At 54.3% G+C, this 20,988-nt stretch overlaps 1 protein-coding gene and 1 long non-coding RNA gene across 2 annotated transcripts in view; both read left to right on the top strand.

The window, feature by feature from the left end:
* Positions 1 to 5,001: 5,001 nt before the first annotated feature.
* LOC139603068 (uncharacterized) lies at positions 5,002 to 6,314 on the top strand. Its single transcript, XR_011683557.1, has 3 exons — positions 5,002 to 5,028; positions 5,931 to 6,150; positions 6,271 to 6,314. It is a non-coding gene; the product is annotated as an uncharacterized lncRNA (long non-coding RNA).
* Positions 6,315 to 7,303: 989 nt separating this feature from the next.
* Positions 7,304 to 20,988, top strand: part of RPS6KA1 (ribosomal protein S6 kinase A1) — a 30,080-nt gene continuing 16,395 nt past the window's right edge. The window contains exons 1-2 of the mRNA XM_071453122.1: positions 7,304 to 7,490; positions 13,622 to 13,666. Coding sequence (XP_071309223.1) covers positions 7,428 to 7,490; positions 13,622 to 13,666 — 108 coding nt within the window. The 5' untranslated portion in view covers positions 7,304 to 7,427. The remainder of the gene's footprint in view (positions 7,491 to 13,621; positions 13,667 to 20,988) is intronic.

Here is a 20,988-nt window from a genome sequence, read left to right as displayed (position 1 = left end):
GACAGTGGGAGGTCAATGGCAGGGGGGCATGAGATGGGCTTTAAGGGCCTCCCAACCCAAACCTGGGATTCTGTGGAACTCTGGGGTTCTAGGAAAGCAATGAAGTGGTTGAAGCCAAACTGGGGATGCTGATAAACCCTTCCCTCCTGGCCCAGAGCAGGTCGGGCTGGCAGCCCCCACTGCTGGGCTGACGTGTGATATCCTACGCTGTGAGCCTGCCCTGCACACCGAGCAAACAGATTGTTCAAGATAAACCTCCCCAATGTCAGCCCAAGGTCCCTGTCACATGTTCTGTGCCCAGAGCTGGCTCTGAGCACTCCCAGCCCCTGTGCCTGGAGCGCTGGCAACTGAAACTGGTTTTGGTTTAACTCAGATTCAGGCTGGGTTCCTGCCGGTGTGAGCAAAGAGCTCTGGGCAGTGGAGTTGTACAAGCAGAGTGAGGATGGGACAGGGCTGTGAGCAGGTGGGGATGGGACAGGGACAGGGCTGTGAGCAGGTGGGGACAGGGACAGGGACAGGGCTGTGAGCAGGTGGGGACAGGGACAGGGACAGGGCTATGAGCCGGTGAGCACAGGACAGGCTGTGAGCAGGTGAGCACAGGACAGGCTGTGAGCAGCTCTGCTGCAGCTGCCAGGCTCTGCTGCCCTGTGTGGGTCCCTGTGCAGTGCCAGCCTCTCCTCACCAGAGGGTATCCCTCTCCCATTCCCAAGCTCTGCAGCTTTTTGAGAATCCCTCTCCCATTCCCAAACTCTGCAGCTTTTGGGCATTCACTCACAGTCCCCCCATCGTACACTGGGAGCAAAACCCACTTCATTTTCCCCTGGCTGGTGCAGGGCCATGAGGGGTAACACACACTCTGTGTGGGCTGGTTTGCCCTGCTCTGGAGCTGCTTTGCTTTCCACCCCAACCCTTTCACTTCACTGAAAAATTCATCTCTAGGACCATCGTGCTGGTATTTAAACCCATCTGGTTTTGTCGGAATGGTGATGATATTTAAAGCCATGCCTGGATCTTCCTCTTCGAAAGCTTCTGCTGGTGATCTGGGAGAGGGGACATTTATCTGCTGGTAATTGACTCCCATATTAACTTCCAGCTGGCAAGCAGCTGCCAAAAACCTGTTTTCCATCTCTGTTGATCAATAGTCCCTTTCAACAAGTATCTGGTGTTGCAGGGTGTTAACAGCTAATAGCACTATGATTCTTTTCCTATTTTAAGGACTGTAGCATATCTCAGAGTCCTTATATCCAATAGAAGAGTTTTGAGTTCAATAATGTTGCATCTGATGTTATTTATTATCTATTTCCGACACACTGACCCTTTCTCCATCCTATCTTGTGCTGGGCCACTGCCACAGGACATTTATCTCCAACGTGATGTCAGTGGCTGCTTAGGTTGAGGGGGAAAACGATTCTGTGCAGCCTGTAAATAGAAAAATGAGAAGGCAGGAGTGGCCAGCAATTTCTGACACCAGCTTGGAGGAAAGGGGGAAGGAGCTGTTGCCTGCCAGGCAAGCCCCAGCTTTGCTGTCACTGAAGTCAGCAGCAAATCCAAACCACCTGCCAGGGCTGGAGCTGTTCAAACTGCCCAGTGCCTCTGGCCAAACCCTTCCTGGCATAAAATAACACCCTCTGAAACTTTTATCTACTCTTTGGGTAAGAAAATACCTGATGAATCAAGTTCTTACTTTGTAAATTACTGTTCCTCAGTGTCTGGGGATGCACAGGACAGCAAAGCAGAGGCAAGAGAGAGGGGACATTCTTGAATTCTGGGACGTGAACCTGGGGACTCATTTCTTTATAAAAGATCTTCAATCCCCAGTGGGAAAACATCACCCTCCCCTCTGCACTGTGCCAGAGGAAAGGCACAGCCACAGCACAGCAAAGGGTGCCTTCCATCACAAAGTTTAGAGGAAGAAAGATAAAAGTAAGTTCTTGCTTTTGTTGCTAGAAATTATCTATCTATCTATCTATCTATCTATCTATCTATCTATCTATCTATCCATCTATCTATCTATCTATATCTATCTATCTATCTATATCTATATCTATATCTATCTATCTATCTATCTATCTATATCTATCTATCTCTCTATCTATCACCTGTCTATTATCTTTTCAGAGCAGTTCTGCTGTGTGACAGTGAAATGGGAGCAGCACACAAGAACCAGGCAGGTGGATTTGTAGCCTGCTGATGGAAAACCCTTTGGGCTGATCTTGGAGTGCCTGGAGGGGCTCTGAAAAATGATTCTGCAAGAGGATTTTTCTAACGGAGGATCAAGTGTGTCCTGGCTCCTCAGCAGAGGTGAGAGGGCTCCTGGTACAGCTCCCAGGAATGCCCAAGCCTCTCCTCAGACAGCCAGGAGAGGCCCAGCTGGGCTGTCCTGATACTGACTCATGAGGGAATAGCAATTTAATAGCCAAGCACCAGCAAAGCACCAGCAAAGCACCAGCCTCGCATTTGTGACCACTTTTATGTGCTATGAGACGTGCAGTGCTGCAAAAAGCCAAGAGCCTCCCTAAGTCCAGAGTCTGTTTGTTTGGGGGTTTTTTTGGGATGCTGATGAGGGACAGGTAGATTTTCTCTTTCCAGGGGATCAAGTTTCTGCCATCACTGAACCTGTTGTGCCTTTTGTTCAGCTCCCAACAAGGAGCCCATTGAGCCGCTCTCTGCTGGCCCTGAAGCAACTGAGTCATACCTGTGCTCTGCAGTGCCTGAAGCACGTATAAAATACAGAAACAATTGTTGTTGGGAGAGACCTGCTTTTCTCTCCCTGACTGATAAAGGCACCCCTTTCCTCACCTCTCCAAAGCTCTGTGTTGTGCCTTCCTACCTGATCCAGTCAGTCATTAAGCCTAAGTATTCCTGGCCAGGATAATTTCTCATATTTTAGAAGTTTATGGTTATTTTGGGATGTGGCTTTTCAAGGCTGGATGTGTGCAGGGGTTTCTGTTTAGTGAGGGGACTGAGAAGTGAAATGCTGCCAGTCATACATTGATCTGAAATCAGAAATAAAGTTTGGGATCCCCCTAAGGAAAATCAGTTTCTGTGGTGTTTGGGCTTCCCATCAGGATTTCTGAAATTTGCTTCCAAGTCTAAAATGGTTTCTTTATTTTTGCTGTGCAATGATGGCACCCCAAACTCTGGGATGGGAATTAGGAACAGGTATCTGTGAGTGCCTCCTGTGCAGCAGGACCAGGCTTGTCCAGTGCAGGATGTCAGCTCGAGACCACAGGCCCTGGAATGACATTTTCCTCTCCCAGGAGCTGGAATTCTGTTAAAATGTGCTTTTGTTTTCTCCTCCCCTCCCTGGAGAAAGTGGCACTGTGTGCTCTGGAGGCAGCACAAAACCGAGGGTATCTTTTTGTATCCACTTGAAAGCCCCATCATTTGTTTACAAGTTCTTAAACCTAAAGGAACCATAAACCCTGACTGTACTTAGTGCTGTGTTTACTCAGGTTTCTCCCTCCTGGGGGACAGTGCAAACAGCCCTGGCAGCTCCACTTCTGTTTACAGTTTCTGATCGTTTTTTCTTTCATGTTTTCACTCCCTCACATAGCCCTACACTGAAATAAGCTACAAACATAGCTGTGTGCTCATTAAAAACTAAATTCGATGGATAACTCGCTCTCAATAACTTCCCACCTGGGCTGCAGACCTGTTCTAAAAATTAAGTTAAAAAAGAAAAGGTGAGGAAATGCTCGTGTTTTGCATGGGGTTTTGAAAAAGCCATTTTCAGGTAAGAAAAGGAATCTTTTACAAAAGAAATTCTGTGTGAGGGTGGTGAGGCCCTGGCACAGGTGCCCAGAGCAGCTGTGGGCGTCTCTGGATCCCTGGCAGTGCCCAAGGCCAGGCTGGACAGGGCTGGGAGCAGCCTGGGACAGTGGGAGGTGTCCCTGCCCATGGGACTGGATGGGCTTTAGTGTCCCTGTGCAGATCCCAAGTTCCTCGGGAGCCCAAAAGGATGGAGGGCAGCGAAACAGCCCCTCTGAGGTCCCAGGAAACAGCCAAAGGTTAGGAGAGAGCCTCGTGGAATCGGGAAAGCATCATCGGCCCGCACAGTTTGAATGCCACAGAGCCGAGTCAGCCCCGCGTCCCTCGGGTGCTGCGGGATGCGCGCTCTGAGCAGGTGTCGATGCTTTCCTCCTTCTCTCCGGGTGCCGGGGGCTGTGTCCTGCGCAGGAGCCAGAGCGGCACCGGCTCGTTCGCATCCCGGAAAGGGCAGGAACGGATCCCGGAGCCGGGCAGCGATTGTAGCCATGACAACCGGCAGATACGGCCTCGCTGCCTCGCTGCTCCTTCCTGCCCGCCCTCCGCAGCGCGGCCCCGGGCAATCCCGGCTCGGGCGGCTCCCTGGGCTCGGTTCCGTGCTCCTGAGGGAGAGGTGCGAAACCCACAGAGCGGGCACGTTCCCTGGGGCCAGCAGCGCCATCGGTTCCGCAGCAGGAATCCCGGCTGGAGCCGCGTGTGCCTCTCCGAGGGGCTCCGGAGGATGCGGGCACGGGGCGGTTTCACAGAAACACCGCCCAGGAGCAGCGTGGGCTTGGCAGACTGAGAGCCTGCGGAGCCGGCAGGCAAAATGCCGTTTGTTCTGCCAAAAAATAAAGGGTTGAGGTGTGCTGGACACCTTCAGAAACGCATCTGAGCTGAGCAAGGGAACGCGGCGCTCACCTGTGCAGGAATGTGGGCAGAGGCTGGAGGGGTTGGCTCAGCGGATGAGCCTCAGCCGAGCCTCACAATCCCTGTGCAGGGAGCAGGAACTGCCGGGCTGAGCTTCCCCGAGAGCTCTGCATCCTCTGCCTGCTGTGGTGCAATTCCTGCATTCCGACCACTGCCCGGACCTGCCTTGGAAAACGCTGGCATTTCAGGCAGCTGCAATCGCACCAGTGTGGAGGAACAGAAAGAAATCTGCCAGAAAAGCAAAAAGGCTCTTAGAGGCAGACAGTTTTTCTCATTTCCAGGGCCCTTGCTTTATATCTTCAACGTGGTTTGTACCACGCCAAGGAAAAATGTTCCTGGGATCAAAACAAGGTGATCCATTATCTCTTCCTCCATAGTGGCAAACAAAGCAGAAGAGGTGAAGAAATGAGGTGGTGAATGGAGAGCTGAGGATTAGAAATCAAGACGTGGAGCTCTGGTTCTGCCCTGACACTGAAAACCTAACTCAGTTTCCCTGTGAGGAAAACAACAAGCTCTGGATCTCTTTGGTCAATATTAAAAGTACAGAGAGGGCTGCTGCAAGCTCTAATTAATTGACTGTCTTAGCAAATTAGAAGAGTCTGTAAATTGTAGCAGATATTTGGAACTCAGCCTTGCAAGGAAGGTCTTGTGCCTGTGAGCTTTTCTGCATTTCCTTGTATGTGTAAAAGCAGCAGCACACAAAGCAGGCAGGGATGAGCTGCCCATGGGTTCAGAAAAAAAGAAAAGATGCAGGGAGCCACGGGAGCACTGGGTTACTGTGTGCTCATGGGGAGAATCACTTGGCCAGCTTTTGGAACAGTCAGTCAAAATTGGATCTGGTGCTGATGATACTGATCAGTCTCCATCTGCTCTGGAAGTGCTTTGGGGAGGTCCTGGGTTGGGCTGGGATAGAGTTAATTTTCTTCTTAACTGGCTTAACAAATGTTGTCAGCTTCTCTGCAAAGGAAAAATGTTACACAGCCAGCCAGCTGCAGAGGCAAAAATATCTACAACTGTATTTGAGGAGGATTTGATGGTTTTAAGACCAAACTAAACCCGCAGCATTTTGAACTTGGAGCGAATGCAGCACTGACAAAGCACCCAGCTGATCCTGAGTCTCTGTTTACCACAGCAGCAGCTCTTCCCAGCCTGCAAGTGTCTCAGAAAAATGCCAGCCTATATGTTTTAATCACTGTATTTAGCCATGACAGTCACCCAAACAGCAGATTTTGCTTTTTGCACCCTGCTTCCAGGATCAAGGATGCTTTTTATAGCTGTTCTTTGACTGGAAATAAATCCTGGGGGACACCACTACCTCATTTCTCCTGCCCTGACATCCTGCCTGAACTTCGCAGCAATCTCGTGTGGCACATTTCACTTTCTGTTAATCCAGCTGGGATTCAGCATTACCTGGAGCAGGAATGGAGGGAAGGTCAGGCTGAGAACTTCTGTCTTCTCCTGGAGCGCATTGGGGTGTGGAAAAATGTGTGTAGAAGAAAACTTTTTCCTATGTGAGAACCTGACAGGTGAGAATAGCCAGGAACTCTGAGCACCATTTTTAAGGTGGATGTGTTCTTCATCCCTGTTTTTTAGGGAATTCCAGGGGCACTGCAGGAGGTGATGAGCAGTGATTCACGGCACATCCCAAAGCTGGAATCCGGATTTCCTGGAGCAGTTTCCTGCGTTCAGCAGCGACCTGAGCCGTGTCACCACGTTTGTCCTCACCCCTCTCCTGGTGCAGACTGTGCACACAGGGAAACAGCTGGGCACTCCCAGAGGAAAAATCTTTCCAAGGCACAGAAGAGCAGGACTCAGTGTCATGTACTTGTGAGTAAGTTTCAGGTTTTTGTGGTGCTGTGAGGATTGTGCAGAGCCACAGAATGGCTTGGGTTGGAAGAGATTTGTAAAGACCATCTTGTCCTGCCATGGGCAGGGACATCTTTCACTGGTTCAGCCACAGCTCTCCCCGGCAGAGGCTCCCGAGTCCCCAGAGCAGGTATTTCATAGTGATCACTTCCCGAGGTTTCAGCCTTCCAGTGAAAATCATCTGGGCTGTCCCAGCCGTGGTGTGGCCACAGGCCCAGGGCAGTGCTGTTCCCTGTGCTGGCACTGCTGAGATCCCTCAAATGGTGGGGTCAGAGACAGTGGGGGTGTCCAGGGCAGGGAACGGAGCTGGGCAGGGGCTGGAGCCCCAGGAGGGGCTGAGGGAGCTGGGCAGGGGCTCAGCCTGGAGCAAAGGAGGCTCAGGGGGCCCTTGTGGCTCTGCACAGCTCCTGACAGGAGGGCACAGCCGGGGGGGCCGGGCTGTGCTCCAGGGAACAGGGACAGGAGCAGAGGGAACGGCCTCAAGCTGCCTCGGGGGAGGTTTAGGTTGGATATTGGGAAATATTTCTTCACCAAAAGGGTGGTCAGGCATTGAAACACGCTGCCCAGGTTGAGTCACCATCCCTGGAGGGATTTAAAAGCCGTGCGGATGTGGCACTTGGCGACACGGGTTAGCGGTGGCCTTGGGCCGGTGCTGGGGGCACGGCTGGGCTCGATGCTCTCGGGGGGAGCGTTTCCAAGCCGAGCGATTCCGCGGCCGCCGCACGCCGGGCGGGTTTGCCGGATGCTCCGGGCTGAGGAGCCCCGCGGCCCCTCCCCGGTGCCTCCCGCCCGCCCCGCGCCCCGCCCCGGCCCGGCCCGGAGCCGGTGGGTGCCCAGCCCGGCGGCGCTCGGAGCCAGCCCGGCGCGGGCACCCGCCGGCAGCGATGCCGCTCGCCCAGCTGGCCGAGCCCTGGCCCGACATGGAGCTGGTGCATCTGGACACGGAGGTGAGCGGGCACGGCCGGGGGGGCTCCGGGGCGGGGGGCGGCGCCGAACAAAGGAGCGCCCGGCGGGACCCCGCGGAGCGGAGCCGCCCGGCCCGAGCCGCGCCCCGCGCCGGGGGAGCGCGGCCGCCGGAGCCCCGCGCAGCCGGGGCCGCTCCCGCTCCGCTCCGGTACCGCTCCGGTACCGCTCTGGGGCCGCTCCCGCTCCGCTCCGGTACCGCTCCGGCACCGCTCCGGTACCGCTCCGGGGCCGCTCCGGCACCGCTCCGGTACCGCTCCGGTACCGCTCCCGCACCGCTCCGGTACCGCTCCGGTACCGCTCCGGCACCGCTCCGGTACCGCTCCGGGGCCGCTCCGGTACCGCTCCCGCTCCGCTCCGGTACCGCTCCGGGGCTGCCGCGGGGCTCGCTGTGCGCGGTCGGGGCTGCGGTCGGGGCTCCGGGGGCACCGGGGGCCGCCGGGCTCGCTGCTGCCCGTGCGGGCTGCGATCGTTCGGGGAGTGCAGGCGGCGCTCCCAAATCTCCCGGGCACGGAGGAAAGCGGACCCGGCTGAAGGCCCAGGGAATAAAGATCTCAGTTTTGGGGGTTTCTCCCTCACCCTCCCAGCGCCGTCTTCTCGCAAAGGCCTGTGCCGCCAACTCCGACCACGCTCCCGTGTCACTTTGCTGGACGTCTGCTCTTCCCTCCCTCCTGGCTCTTTTCCTCCTTATTGAGACCCCCAAGGCAGATGTGCAGGAGGGAGCTCATGCCCTGTGCACATCTGCAGGCTGGCACAGCCATTTCCACAGGAAGGGACAGCCTGCAGCAGTTGTCACCCACGGCAGAGCAGCCGGCTGAGGCACTGGGCTCTGGCACTCTTCAGTTAAACATCTTCTCACTCAAACTGGAACCAGAGCTCTCCTGGAGAAACTGGAGGGGAGGTGGGGATTTGGTCCCAGGGGTTTCACAGACCGCGGTGATTTCTTGTTGTTCTGTCAGGATTTGGTGCTGGCACACTCCGTTAGCATACCTGGGGATGTCTCCATGGTTAATTTGTCAGATTTGCTCATTCCTGTTTAAAATTGCCTCTTCAGAGGTCTGTGCTTTGAGCAGAGGCAGCGTTTCCCCCTTGCTGCAGGGACAGCAAGGAGACACTGGCCATTCGAAGTGAGGTTTCCTAATTTTCATCAGCCAGGTATGGCACAGCTTCTCCTGGAGCCCCCTGTGAGGTGGGGAGGCTCTGCCTGGGCCAAACACATGGCACAAAGGTGCAGTGGGTGAAGAGCCTCTGCTCTGAAGCATCGCTGGAGCCGTGAGGAGGAGTTTGTGCTCCAGGCTGGGAGAGGAGGGAAGTCCTACGGTGATTCCCAAGTCACATCATGTGCCCAGAGCCAGGCCGGAGGTCATTGCTGGGAGACAGGGCTTTTTATTTGTGGTTTCTCCTTCCTAAGAAGGGACATGCCTGAAAAGCCAGAAAACGCTGCTCGACTCATAATGGGAGGAAAGGAATTCCGGTGCCCAGGGCAGGGGAAGCCGCGGGCGAGGCTCCGTTCAGTGCCTGGTGCCGCTGTCCCGGTGTCCCGGTGCCGGTGCTGTGTCAGCACCATGGGATCATTTCCAGCAGAAATGCCCGGGGCTCTGGGCTGCTCTCAGCCCGCTCCGCTGCGGGCTCAGGGCAGGGCAGGCACTGATTTCCTCATGGCGTGTGGATTCCTCCTAAACTGAAACTGAAGGGAGCCTCTGGCTCTCCCCTTCCGCCATCTCTCCTTGGCCGCAGCTCCAGGTCAGGGTCAGGCACCACGTGCAGGTGGGATTTTAGCAGATCAGATTTTTTGTGTCTCAGGATCTCAAGTGGGACTTAGCAATTTGCCTGCCTTTGGTTTAAAACGATAGGTACACACTCTTAATTACAGCGAGGAGAATAATACAGGTGTTCTTCACCACCACGCCTGGGTCAGATGTTAGAGAGCTCCCTGAGATCCAGCAGCAGAGCGGGAAGGGGCCTTGGGAGGAGTTTTGCACTTTGAGGTGAAAATCGCCAAGGGCAGGGGCCCAAGGGGGAAGTTTTCACCCCTCCTGGGAGAGGTGGCACCACTGAGAAAGCAAGGAGACGTTTCTGGAACACCGGTTACGTAAATTGCCCTGGGATCGCTGCCATCCAGGTTAGAAACCGGCTTCCTCCGACCTTTGCTTTCTGAGTCATGGAGCAGAGGTGCTGTCACCGTGCTGGTGGAGGCATCAGTCCCATTGTTGAGGGATTTGGGGTTTTTCCACTGTCTTCCGGGAGAACTGGCCCTGTGGTGCCCCTGTTCCTGGCCCACTGGAGCTCAGCCATGCCAGGGAAACGTGTGGGAGTGGGTGGCAATGGGAGCTTGAACTGCTCCCTGGCAGGAGCCAAGTCCCTCTGTCCTAGAGTCCGGGCTTTATAATCATTGCTCCTGCTTGTTTTACCCTTGCCATTCTCTCTTCTGCTTACATTATTCCAAATATTGCTTATGTAGTAGAAAAACATGCCTGGGGCAGAGCACAAACGCTGGAGAATGGAGTAGAGTGACACAGAAATCCTTCCCTGTGAGGGTGGGCAGGCCCTGGCACAGGTGCCCAGAGCAGCTGTGGCTGCCCCTGGATCCCTGGCAGTGCCCAAGGCCAGGTTGGACAGGGCTGGGAACAGCCTGGGATATTAGAAGGTGTCCCTGCCATAGCAGGGGGAATGAGGTGGGCTTTAAGGTCCTTTCCATCCCAAACCATCCTGTGTTCCTTTGATTCCATGACTTCATCCCCATAGCGATGGATCTGTCATCAGGGCTCCGCTTTGCTTCAAATTCTTCTTTCATTACACAAACCTACAACAATGCAACTGACGTGGGATTACGCCAAACTCCACCACTTCAAGCTAATTATTTTTGCCTGTATATATGTATCACCCTTTATTGAGCAGGAGCTGCTCATGAATAACTCTTTTCTCAAGCATGGTAGCTTGAGCTGTGCAAAGTACGATTGAGAGACAAGGGAGACAGCTGAGTGGCTGTCATCTCTGATATGCCTTGTGCAGAGACTCCTCTGTTTGGGTTACCAGAGCTCCTTTGGAGATCTCTATTCTTGTAGAATTATTTCCTTTCTCTGAACTGCAATAGGCAAGATCCATAAATTCCTCTTAATGGCAATAATTTAAACATGCCTTGTTCTGGTGTCAAACTAGCAGGAGCTCTGGGGTGACGGATTTCTTCCTCTGCTCCTTCCTTGAGTGTTTCATGGCTCATCAGGGTCAGGTGAAAGAGCATCTCTGGGTACCTGGTGCTTGTGGGGTGTTTTGGGGCCCCTCAAAAGTGGCTGCTCCAAGCCTAAGGATGCAGGAACAGCAGCAGGCTGCTTTTGCAGGCAGAGCTGTCCATAACCTGGGATGCCCTGAGCTGGTGGTGTGACCACAGAGCAGGACTGGGCCCCGTCCCTATGGCCCTGCCAGGATGCACCTCGTCCTGGTTTCACATTAGAGCACACTGGCCTGCTCTGGAAATTGCTCCCTGTGCTGCGGATTACGTGGAATTAAAAGGATTTAAAGCGCAAGATGTCCTAAGATAAATATCTCCCAAGTTCAGCCAGGCTGGCAGTTGCGTAACTGAGCACACTTGTTTTCCAGGATACTTTTCTGTGTGCTATTAAGGAAACTCGCCCGGGGTGTGCTCAGGAGGGGTTTGTGTCAGCTCTGGGGCAGCTGGAGGGGTCCAGAGGTGCCCTGGCTGCCGGGCTGCTGCTCCACGTGCCCATCAGATTAGAGCTCTAATCCCCTTTTCCGCTCGCCCCCGAGCAGGGCAGTGCAAGGACAGCCTGCGGCTCCCGGTGAGGCTCTGTGGCTGCCTCATCAGCAGCCCCAGCCCTGCTCTGACACAGCCTGGCTGAGCTCCCCACTGCCCCGGGCACCCCAGGGAGGAGCTGGGCCTCCCTCCTGCCACAGATGTTGCCTGGTTGCTGCGGGAGGGAGACCTTGGGAGTTCTCTGGGAGCAGGACATTTGGGAGGCTCCTCTGCAGCCCCAGAGTGCTGTGGGAGGGCAGCTGCACCTGCTCCCCCCTGTGTGTGGTGTGCAGGGGCAGGGCAGAAATAAAGCATTTTAAAGAGGCAAATGTCAACCCAAGAAACCCACAAACTATTTCAGCCCTGCTCATGGCGTGCTGAGTGGCCGTATTTTATCTCGGGAGGTGATGAGGCTGGAGCTGTTTCCATCTGGAACATACACAAATGGCCCTCCAATTCCATATGAGGGAATAAGGACTGCTTTTGCTCTGGGGTGGAAGGAGAGCACTTGGCTCTAAACACTGCAATTCTCTGCTCACACATCTGACTTCTGTCAGCCTGAGAAAGAACCATTTCATCAGGAGCTTCATCCCTCTCAGAGCAGGGAGCTGCATGCCCAGGAAGCCTCCCTGGCATGGACACTGCTCTCTTTCTTTGCCCATCCCTTCCATCCCAGGTAGGATGGGTTTCTGTCAGCAGCAGTAGGACAAGTTTTCCTTTTCAGAGAGCCGATAAAACTGAGCCCTCGAAATTCTGGTGGCTCTGGAGGTACCACCTTGTGTCTCCCAGCTCACCCTTGAAGCAGAGAGGTTGGACACCCCCTGCGTCCACTCACCCCTCTCCTGACACGTGCCTTGTGGATCTGCTCTCCACACCAAGAGCCAGGCACTGTTTCCCTCAGTCCAGCACATAAATTCTGCTTCTTGAGCTGTTTGAGAGAAAACCAGCCCTCCCCTAGCTGTGGTTTGGATTAGCAGCCAGTTATGAGCAGTGGATGGGTGACAGCTGAGCCAGTAAACATCAGCCTCTTTCCAAGTCTGGTTATCTTGGTGCTGTGGCTCCCCCTGCTTTGTGGGGGCTGTTCATAAACACAAATTCTTACTTCACTGCTCAGCTATTCTCCGTGCTAATGGCACCGAGGGCTCCGTGTAAACAGCAGGGCAGCATTCCTCTGGGAGAACTTCTGCATGGAGCTGCTGGGGCCTGTTTCAGTCCTTGGCTGAAACCACTCTTGACCTTGAAGTTAAATTGGGACTATGGTGAGTTGTGGAGCTCAGGTCGGGTCCATACAGATGTAAATAAATGTTTCAGTATAGTGGAGACCTGAGGAAGAAGTCAGGTTGATCATCTCAATGGATCCTTGCTGCTCCAGGGAGGGAGTTGGCTTCGTTTCTGTCAGTTCCTGAAAGGCTCTAGAACCCAGCCATTCCCCTGAGGGTCTGAGACTTGAATCCAATGGCAGTGCAACTCTTCACTTGGCCCATAACTTCTAGAAGGGAAGGAATAAACTGCCCTTGTTCTTTGAGGAGAAGAGGAATGCCATGATTTTTGGAGCCTGAGACTGCAGTGCAAACAGATGTCAAAGCAAAGTCTTCTTGCCCTTGTTTTTCTCCACAGTCTGCAGAAAGCCTCCTGTACGTGCTTATCCTGCTCTGGGTATCTGTGTCTCAGTGAAATCCCACCCTCTTTGCTCGCCCGGCCTCCCCCGGCGCTGCCGGTGCCTCTGAACCCGATCCCGGCCCAGCCCGGGCCGACCCGGGCCGGTGCCACTCGGGTGGCTCGGGTCCCTGCTGTGACCCGGGCCGGTGCCACTCGGGTGGCTCGGGTCCCTGCTGTGACTTTGCGCGGGGCTGGAGCTGCAGCCAGCCGGGCGGGGCAGATTTCCTGCAGCTATCAGCTGCGATAGGGTAATAAATAACCGACAAACGCCCCAGTGAAAGCTGGTGGCACAATGGCACGGTGGCTGTTAACTCTTGGGCTGTGCTCCTGCCAGCAATGCTGAGCAGCGGTGCAGGAGGGGTGGGATGGAGCAGCTCTGCAGCTCTCTGGGGTGGGAATCGGCACCGACAAGCCCAGGGATCCTCCCTGGTGCTGTTTGTTTGCCCCACGAGCAACACTGGGTGGATAAAGAGCCCCAATTTCATTTGGGGGAAATGTGGAGAGACCCTCTGGGCATGAGACTTTCTTTTAAACAAGTTAAAAGACAAAAGTCCGGTGTATGGAGAAATGTTCAACCACCTTGTACCATGTCCAAAGTGCCACCCTGCCCTGTGAGGGGCTCCCAAAGCCACCAGCTTTTGTGAGGGACATGAGGAGCAATCCCATGCCTAGCATGTGCTAACAGCAGGTTCTCTTGCTTTGCAGAACGGGCAGCCAGCTCCAGAAGAAGGTGGGAATCCTCCATCCCAGGTAAAAAATGCCCCAGGTGACCTCTGCAGGTCCCTCTGAGCGTGGGGGGTGTGAGCTGACTCGGGAGCAGGATGGGGATGGTTATTTTTAAACCCTGTCAAGCTGCTGCTCTGTAGATCTGCAGGAGTGCACGTGGGAGTGCAAGGGACTGGAGACAGGGAAGGGAGAAGATAAACCCCTGTCTTCCTGTCCCCTTGGTCATCCAAACATGCCTGGAAGGTTTTCAGGAGGGCCACCTGGGAGCACTGGGAGCTGGAGTGGGGCTACAGCCGAGGGTGAGAAGTGAGAAGCCCTGGGGTGTTTCGGTGCTGTGTTTATGCCTTTCTCTGTGGTGTGATCCTGCCAGCTGGGATGAGCAGTACAAGAGTATTTGATGGTTTTGGCACAGCTGCCCTTGCTGAGTGTCTGGTATCTGTTTATTCTCTTGCCTCGGTGGGGCTGGGAGAAGCTCCACTTCTGCCAAGCTGCCCTCTGCATCCCTGTTAGCACCAGCTGGGAAGGACAGAAAGACCTGGGCTGCTGTCTCCTGTGTTTTGGGCAGGGATCTGAACCTGCTACTCCCTCCTGATACACCTCAAGCTCACCCTGCTCCACACGTGAACAGCGTGGTGTGGAAGGAGTTGATTTGTGTGCCGAGAGCCCTCCCCAGGTGCAGGACCAGCACCATGCTGTCCCTGTGGTGTCTCCTGCTTGTGCCCATGCCTGTGTCCTGCACTCACTGCAGAGCAGAAGAGCCATGTCAGTACCGTGAAATCATAATCCCTTCAGGATTTCCTTTTGTGACCCAGCCACGCTCTGATCGTGGAGAATGACACAACACTTTGGATTTGCCCTGGGCAGCCTTCCCGAGCGGGCTGTCAGGAGCTCTGTGCCCTCAGCCAGGGCCCTGTGGCAGCTTCTCTCTGAATCATCAGCCCTGCCGAAGGCTCTGGGGGCTTGCTGTGTTGTTTTTCCAGCTGGTTACGTTGTATTTTTAGTAAAAGATATTTAAACCTAAACCCCAGTTGTCTACATTTCAGCCAGTTTTTTTTCCCTGGGATGTTTGTGGATTTCTAACAGTGCCAGTGCATCTCTCCTACCTGTTCTGCCTCTGTTCCACTCTGGAGCTGGCCTGGCACTTCTTCAGTGGCTTGCAAAGAAATCTTTGGGTCAGATGAATTCAGGTCAATGGAACTTGCACTTCCCTCCCCTGAGAGCAGTGGGTTTACAACTCTTCACTGTGGCTGCATTTCTGGCATGGGGAGAAAGGAATCTTGTGTCTTCTGGCTGGATTCCAGCTGGGTTTTTAAGGTTTGAGACTTTGCCTCTTTCATCTTCAAACACTTGGCTAAACTGCCCTTCCCTAAATGCTGCTGATGGATGTTGCTTTAAAAATCGTTCAGGATTTTTTTCTCTTTGAAGGACATCACTGCGAGAAACCCTGGCTGATTCCATCTGTAGGTGCTATTCCACAGAAAGATCATGAGATAGAAGCCAAAAAGCACTTGAGGTTCCCTTTGCTGCTCTGTGGGTCATGGATGTGCAGTCCAAGCCGGAGCAGAGCAGAGGGCAAGTTCCCAACATCCCAGAGCAGGGAAGCCTCAGGAGCCCTGTGCTGCTGTAGGTGTCCTGCTTTCCACTTTCCTGAGGCCCTGTGGCCAAAATGCCTGTGAGCAGTGTCTGACAATCCCATTTTGGGTAACTTTTGAGCACCCAAAGCTCTGCTGCGTGCTCCTGAAATAACCGCGGTGGCGTTTTCCAAGTTTGTACAAGGTATGTTTGCTACCAGCACAAATGAAATCCCTCCTGTAAACACATACCTTCAGCTTGAGGGCAAGCTGTGCCCTGAGATGCTGCAGATGGGGGAGCACCCAGCATATCTGTGTGTTTCAGTTCTTTCTGTGGGTAGACAGCAGCAGCAGCCCCTGGCTCTGGCTTTACGCAGTGGCCGTCGCCATCCGAGGTGACTATTCTCACATTGAAGGTTGCTCAGGCTCCCTCCCACACCCTTCTGTGCTGTGTGTGGAGAGCTGCAAGGGGAAGAGGCACCTTTTTTCCAGGTTTGTGCTATCCTTTTGCAGCTCATTCTGTGATCTCTGCTAAAAATATCCTGAAGCGACGACAGCGGCGATTGCTCCACGCCCACGCTGCAGCCCTGTCCCTCCCGGCCCTGCCAGCAGGACGCTGCCAAAGCACGGCCCTTGTGTGCCTGGGCCACAACCAAAGGCTCTCTGAAAGGGAGGAAATCCAAGAGTTCCTCAAAAGAGTCAGGAAGCTCACAGTTGGTGCTGTGAGATTGATGGAGTGTGAACCTCCGTGGCCATCGCAGCCGAAACTCCAGGTGGTCACTGCAGAGGTACCAAGGGCATGGTTTGGGCCAGGCTGGCCCTGTTCTGGTACTTCCTTGCTGCTTTTGTAGCTCCAGCTCAGCTTCCTAGCAAGAACAGCTGGTGCTTTTCACAAGCTCTTGTGTTTTCTACCTTTCAAGAGCAGTTGTGGTACCCAGGTCCCTGCAGGCCCCATTCCTCAGTGTTTACCTGGGGAATGTCTGCAAGATCCCTGTGCTGGTTAGGGCTGGGGAAGAGTCAGTGCTCACAGTGGATGGGATGGGGCTGTTTTGAATTTGCACTGAAAACAGGGTTAATCATGGCCATATCCCTAACACCAGGCTGCTGATCCAGTGCAGGATGGGTACAAGGATGGATTTTTTTCTCATCCTCTTTGGTGGCGGTGATTAAAAGCCTCTCTGGGTACAGAAGCTCATTCTCCCCTGTGTTCTCCAAATTTTAATTGCCAGGTTGGGTGAAATTGGTCCTTGTTCAGCTGGGGAGCAGCTGAATTCAGTGGGAAAATGGAACCTCTCATAACTGGGGTTTTTCAGCCTGCTCTGCAGCCAGCTTGGCTGAGGGGTGAGCCTGTGCTCCCTGAAGGTGCCAAGCATGAGGAATTGTACATGGAAGTACAGCACCCAATTAGTAAAATCACTTCATCATGAAAAGCAGAGGAGTGGAGCTGCAGTGCTGAGTGTGCCCACACTCTCTCTGGGGAATGGGCTGAGGGTGCTGATCAGCTTGTTCAGGGGGGATAATCACAGAGCACAGGGAGAGCTGGGGAAGGAAGAGCTGAGCTCTCCCAGCTCTGCACCATAAAAGGGACCTTTGGGACTGGATGAGAGCTGTGCTGTGCCACAGGCACCAGGCAGGAGCTGCTCCAGGCTGAGCCTGGCTGGGGCAGTGCAGCACAGGGAGAAATGAGGCTTTTCCCCAGGTCTGTGCAGCTCCTGTTGGTTTATCCTGACCAGATAAAGCTTGCAGACAGGTCCTACCCTGCATGAAGGAACCCTGGGCAGGGACACCTTCCATTATCCCAGCTTGTTCCAGGCCCTGTCCAGCCTGGCCTGTGAGGGTCCAGGTGAGGAAGGGCTCTCAGGCCAGCACTGCCCTCGAGCTCCAGGCTGAGAGCAGGACAGGACCAACATCCAGTGGTGTGGTCCTGGTCAGTGCTGGACACCACTAATCTCAGCCTCTTAACGTGAAGGGTTTCCAAACAAACAAGTGAGTGCTCTGCTCTGTGCGTGTTTGCACAGCTGCTGCTGGCTCCTGCAGGACCTGGAAAGCTGTGGAGCTGTGGGAACGGGCAGGTACCTCAGCACATCCCCTCTCAGCCCACTGCCCCTCTCTTGGGGCTCCCAGCCAGCAGGGTTCTGGCCACACTGGCCCTGTGGCTGGGCAGGACGTGGGAGCAGAACATCCAGAACATCTCCAGTGTGCTGTGGTGCTGCCTGGAAATTTCCCTGACGCTGCAGGGACTGGCAGCAGCTGTGGCCACTCTTAACATTTGGCTTTTCCAGCCTGTCACTGGTAAAGCTCTGAGTTCAAACTGGCTGCTCTGCCTTGTCAGCTGAAGGAATTGAGTGGGTTTGTAGCTCCAGCAGTGCCTGACAGCTGCCTGGCCTGTTCCTGGCAGAGCCTTTGCTCTGTGTCCTTGGCAGGGCTGGGCTATGGCGAACAGCAGCTTCTGAGCTCTTAGAAAACACAAATAAATGCCTGTTTGAGGAGCAGAGTCTCTGATGAGCTGCAGACTCTAATGGATAATTGAAGAGGGGTCAGCTTACAGGACTTGCACACGAGGAATGTAGCAGAGTCTGCTCCAGCAGCCCTCCCACAAGGTCCCCGACCCATCCAAAACACTCCAGTTTCTTCTCTGCCATTTCCATCCCCCTGGTGAGTTCATAGAAGCTGCCTCATGTTCTGTCTCCAGAAAGCCTCTAGTACTGAAGGAAAATAAATCCCTGAAAATCTGTTACTGTGTGTTGTACTTGGAGGGGACAGTGGTGAGGGCTGGCACGGGAGAGGACCCCAAAGAAGCCATTAATATTTGATTTTTGAAGGGGGCAGAGTTTGGGTTTGAGTCACTGCGTCATCCACCCCAGCAATTGGAAGCTTGGAGTGCCCTTGGCTGGGTTTGCTGGGCCCCCTGGCTGGCCAAGATGCTGACTGGGATTCTCCCTGCACACACAGGCAGATCTGCCTGAAGCTCCTGCGGCTTCACCAGTCCCAGCTTTATTTGGAAGTGAAGCCTGCCTTGGACACGAGCAGTAAATTCCTTGCCTAGCTCCAGGTGAAGCTGCTGTTTTCCCTCTGGTTGCACTGTGCTGCCTGCCAGGCCTGCCACAGGGTGGGGACCATCCGGGAGGGGAGTCCCAGCTATCTAAGAATTCCTGCCTTGCCTGGAGCCCTTTTCCTTCTCCCTTAGGAAATCCCCTCCGTGTGTGCCTGGGGCAGCCTCCCAGCAGTGGGAACAGAGGCATTGCAGCAGCTCCTGCTGCTCTCATTGCAGCTCTGAGGCAGGAAGGGTTTCCCAACTGCAATGTGAAATCCAGGTCCTTCCCTTGCCAGCTCTGGAGAGCAGGGCTGGGAAACGCCACCCCTTTGGGGAAGGAGGAAAGGAGGGGGTTTAACCCTGTTTGTGCTGGAAGGCCCGGGTGGGCAGAGCTGCTCTGGGAACGCTGAGCGGGCTGAGGACACTCTGTGCCCCTGAGATGTGGCTGAACTGATCCCCTCGCTGTCAGCCAGGTGGATTTCACTGGACATGAGAGGCTGGATATGGATTGGGAATGTGCCAGGACTGCTGTCAGGGGGGAGGTGATGGCTCTGCACCTGCACTGGGGTCAGTGGTCATCTTTGGGGTCCAGGAGGGGACCCCTGGGGCCTCCACAGGGACAGAGTGAGGAGAAAAAAGCTCATTAAAATAGCATCTGAGGGGAACAGGACAAAACATGGTATTCCCAGTGTGGGGGTGGCTGCAATCCCTGTGGTGTGATGTTTGGGAAGGGGATGGATGTGATCCCCATGTTTGGGAAGGGGATGGATGTGATCCCCATGTTTGGGGAGGGGATGGATGTGATCCCCATGTTTGGGATGGATGTGATGTCCATGTTATGGTCCTGTCCCTGGCACACGGAGCAGCTGAGCCATGGAGGGGGTGGCTGCATCCATGGTTTTATAGACATTCAATGATAAACCAGAGCTTTGCTCCAGCAGACACTCATCCTGTGCACTCTCACTGGGGTGTTGGTAACGCACAGCTCGGGGCGTGTTTTGGACAGGGTTGGTTTTGCTTTTAACCCTGCTGCAGTTCACAGCCATCCCCAAAATGTGACAATCCCTTTCTCTCAGCACGTCTGACCTTCCCAGAGGGCAGGAGAGAGCTGGGTTCTCCCTGCCTGCACAGACCAACCCCGGCAGGTAGCAGGCAGAGGCTTTTCCAGGACCTGAGACACTTTCTGTGTGCCTTGCAAGGGGAGGGCAGCCTGTGTGCTGTGGGAGGAGTGTGGAATTCCAGCGTTCCTGCAATACAGAATAGTTTCCACATCCCACGATTACTCCAAGGGCAGCAAACAATTCTTGGTTCTTGTTGTGAAACCAATGTTGTATTTTATAATTCAGCTAGAAAGAGTTTGCAGCTTTTCTATTGAAAGTAGCAGAAGTGCCCCATGCAAGGTGGTGTTTACTGCTGGTTCCTCAGAGTGGGATTCTGCATTTGGAACAGCCTGGGACGGGGTCTCCTGGTTTCACCACCTTCAAAGCCCGAGCTGGTTGGAATTTGCTGAGCAGAGCTTCCCTCCCTGCTGGGAGGTGTGTGCAGGGCTGCAGGAAGGGGAGGCTGCATCCTCTGCTCTTTTCACCGGAGGCTGATTTGCTCTGTAGAAGCTGCAGAACTGAGTAATTCCTTATCTCCTGGCTCTTAAAGGTGTTCTCCTCTCCAGTGTCACGTTTCACTGGGTGCAAAGTCCTGCTGGCTCCCCCCTTACAGCTCTGGAACTGCAGCAGCACCGGAGCCACTGGGGAGTCTCTGGAGTTTGGGAACATCTTTTGCCTGAGCTTGTATCTTTAGCCCAAACAGCTCATCGTCAGCTGATCCTGGCCAGTTGCAGCTTGTGGTGCGTGGAAAGGGTGGGGAAATTTTTTTTTTTTTTTTTTTAATTTTTTGAAGAAACTTTCAGTATCTGCTGCCAACATAGCCCTGGATAGAGCCAGGAGCAGGAGGAGCCTGGGGAGTGTGAGGGGGTGCCTGTGCTGGAGCCTCTTTGCTCTCCTTCCCAACAGCGACCTGAGCCCTCTGACATCAAGAAGATTTTTTGGCTTCCCTGTGAAACGAGTTGGTTAAAAACTGAGCAGATCAAAAAGGATGTTGTGAAGCACAAGGACAGGGGCTCAGCTGTGTGAGCCACCATCTGCCTCCTCCCTTCCTCAGCCTCAGGCTTTGCTTGAGAAAACCCTTCATCCCTTAGCAATCTCCAAGCTGCCTCTGTTTCGGGGGTGCTGAATCTTCCCAGGGGGGTGTTTATGACGTGGGTGCTCATGAAATGGCCTTTGGGCTCCCCCCGTCCCGTGTCAAATGAGGAACACATTTTGGACGCTGAAGATGCTCTGAGTGCCACCTGCTGGAATGTGCTCGAGGGGTGCCGGTGTGACACTGCCTGTCCCGTGGCAGGGGTCCCTCTCTAGGGGTTTGCCTGTAGCCCTTGTTGTGGGGAGCCAGGATCACTGGAGGAGCAGCAGAGTCCTTCCCAGGAGTCACCAGGTTAATTTTACACCATTTGGTTGCCTCTGTGAGAGGGGAGGAATTGCCCCCAGGAGGATGGCAGAGCGTTTCCAGAGTCAGAGTTTTGTTTAAGCCGTGTCTGGGGAGGCTCCTGATGTTTCCATCCCAGGATGGAGCTGGTCATTCCCTTCTTCAGCTGCCTTGGCTACGTAAGGGTTTGAGCATGAGGGCTTTGATGATTTGAGAATTTGAGGATTTCTAGACACCACGTTACCCCAGTTGGGCAGAGCCTGACT

The sequence above is a fragment of the Agelaius tricolor genome, unplaced genomic scaffold (assembly GCF_023055355.1).
Source record: "Agelaius tricolor isolate 1412-34295 unplaced genomic scaffold, bAgeTri1.0.p SCAF_36, whole genome shotgun sequence".
Classification (NCBI taxonomy): Eukaryota; Metazoa; Chordata; class Aves; order Passeriformes; family Icteridae; genus Agelaius; species Agelaius tricolor.
Note: the sequence above shows the minus strand (reverse complement) of the source record. Positions and strands in the feature narration are given on the sequence as shown.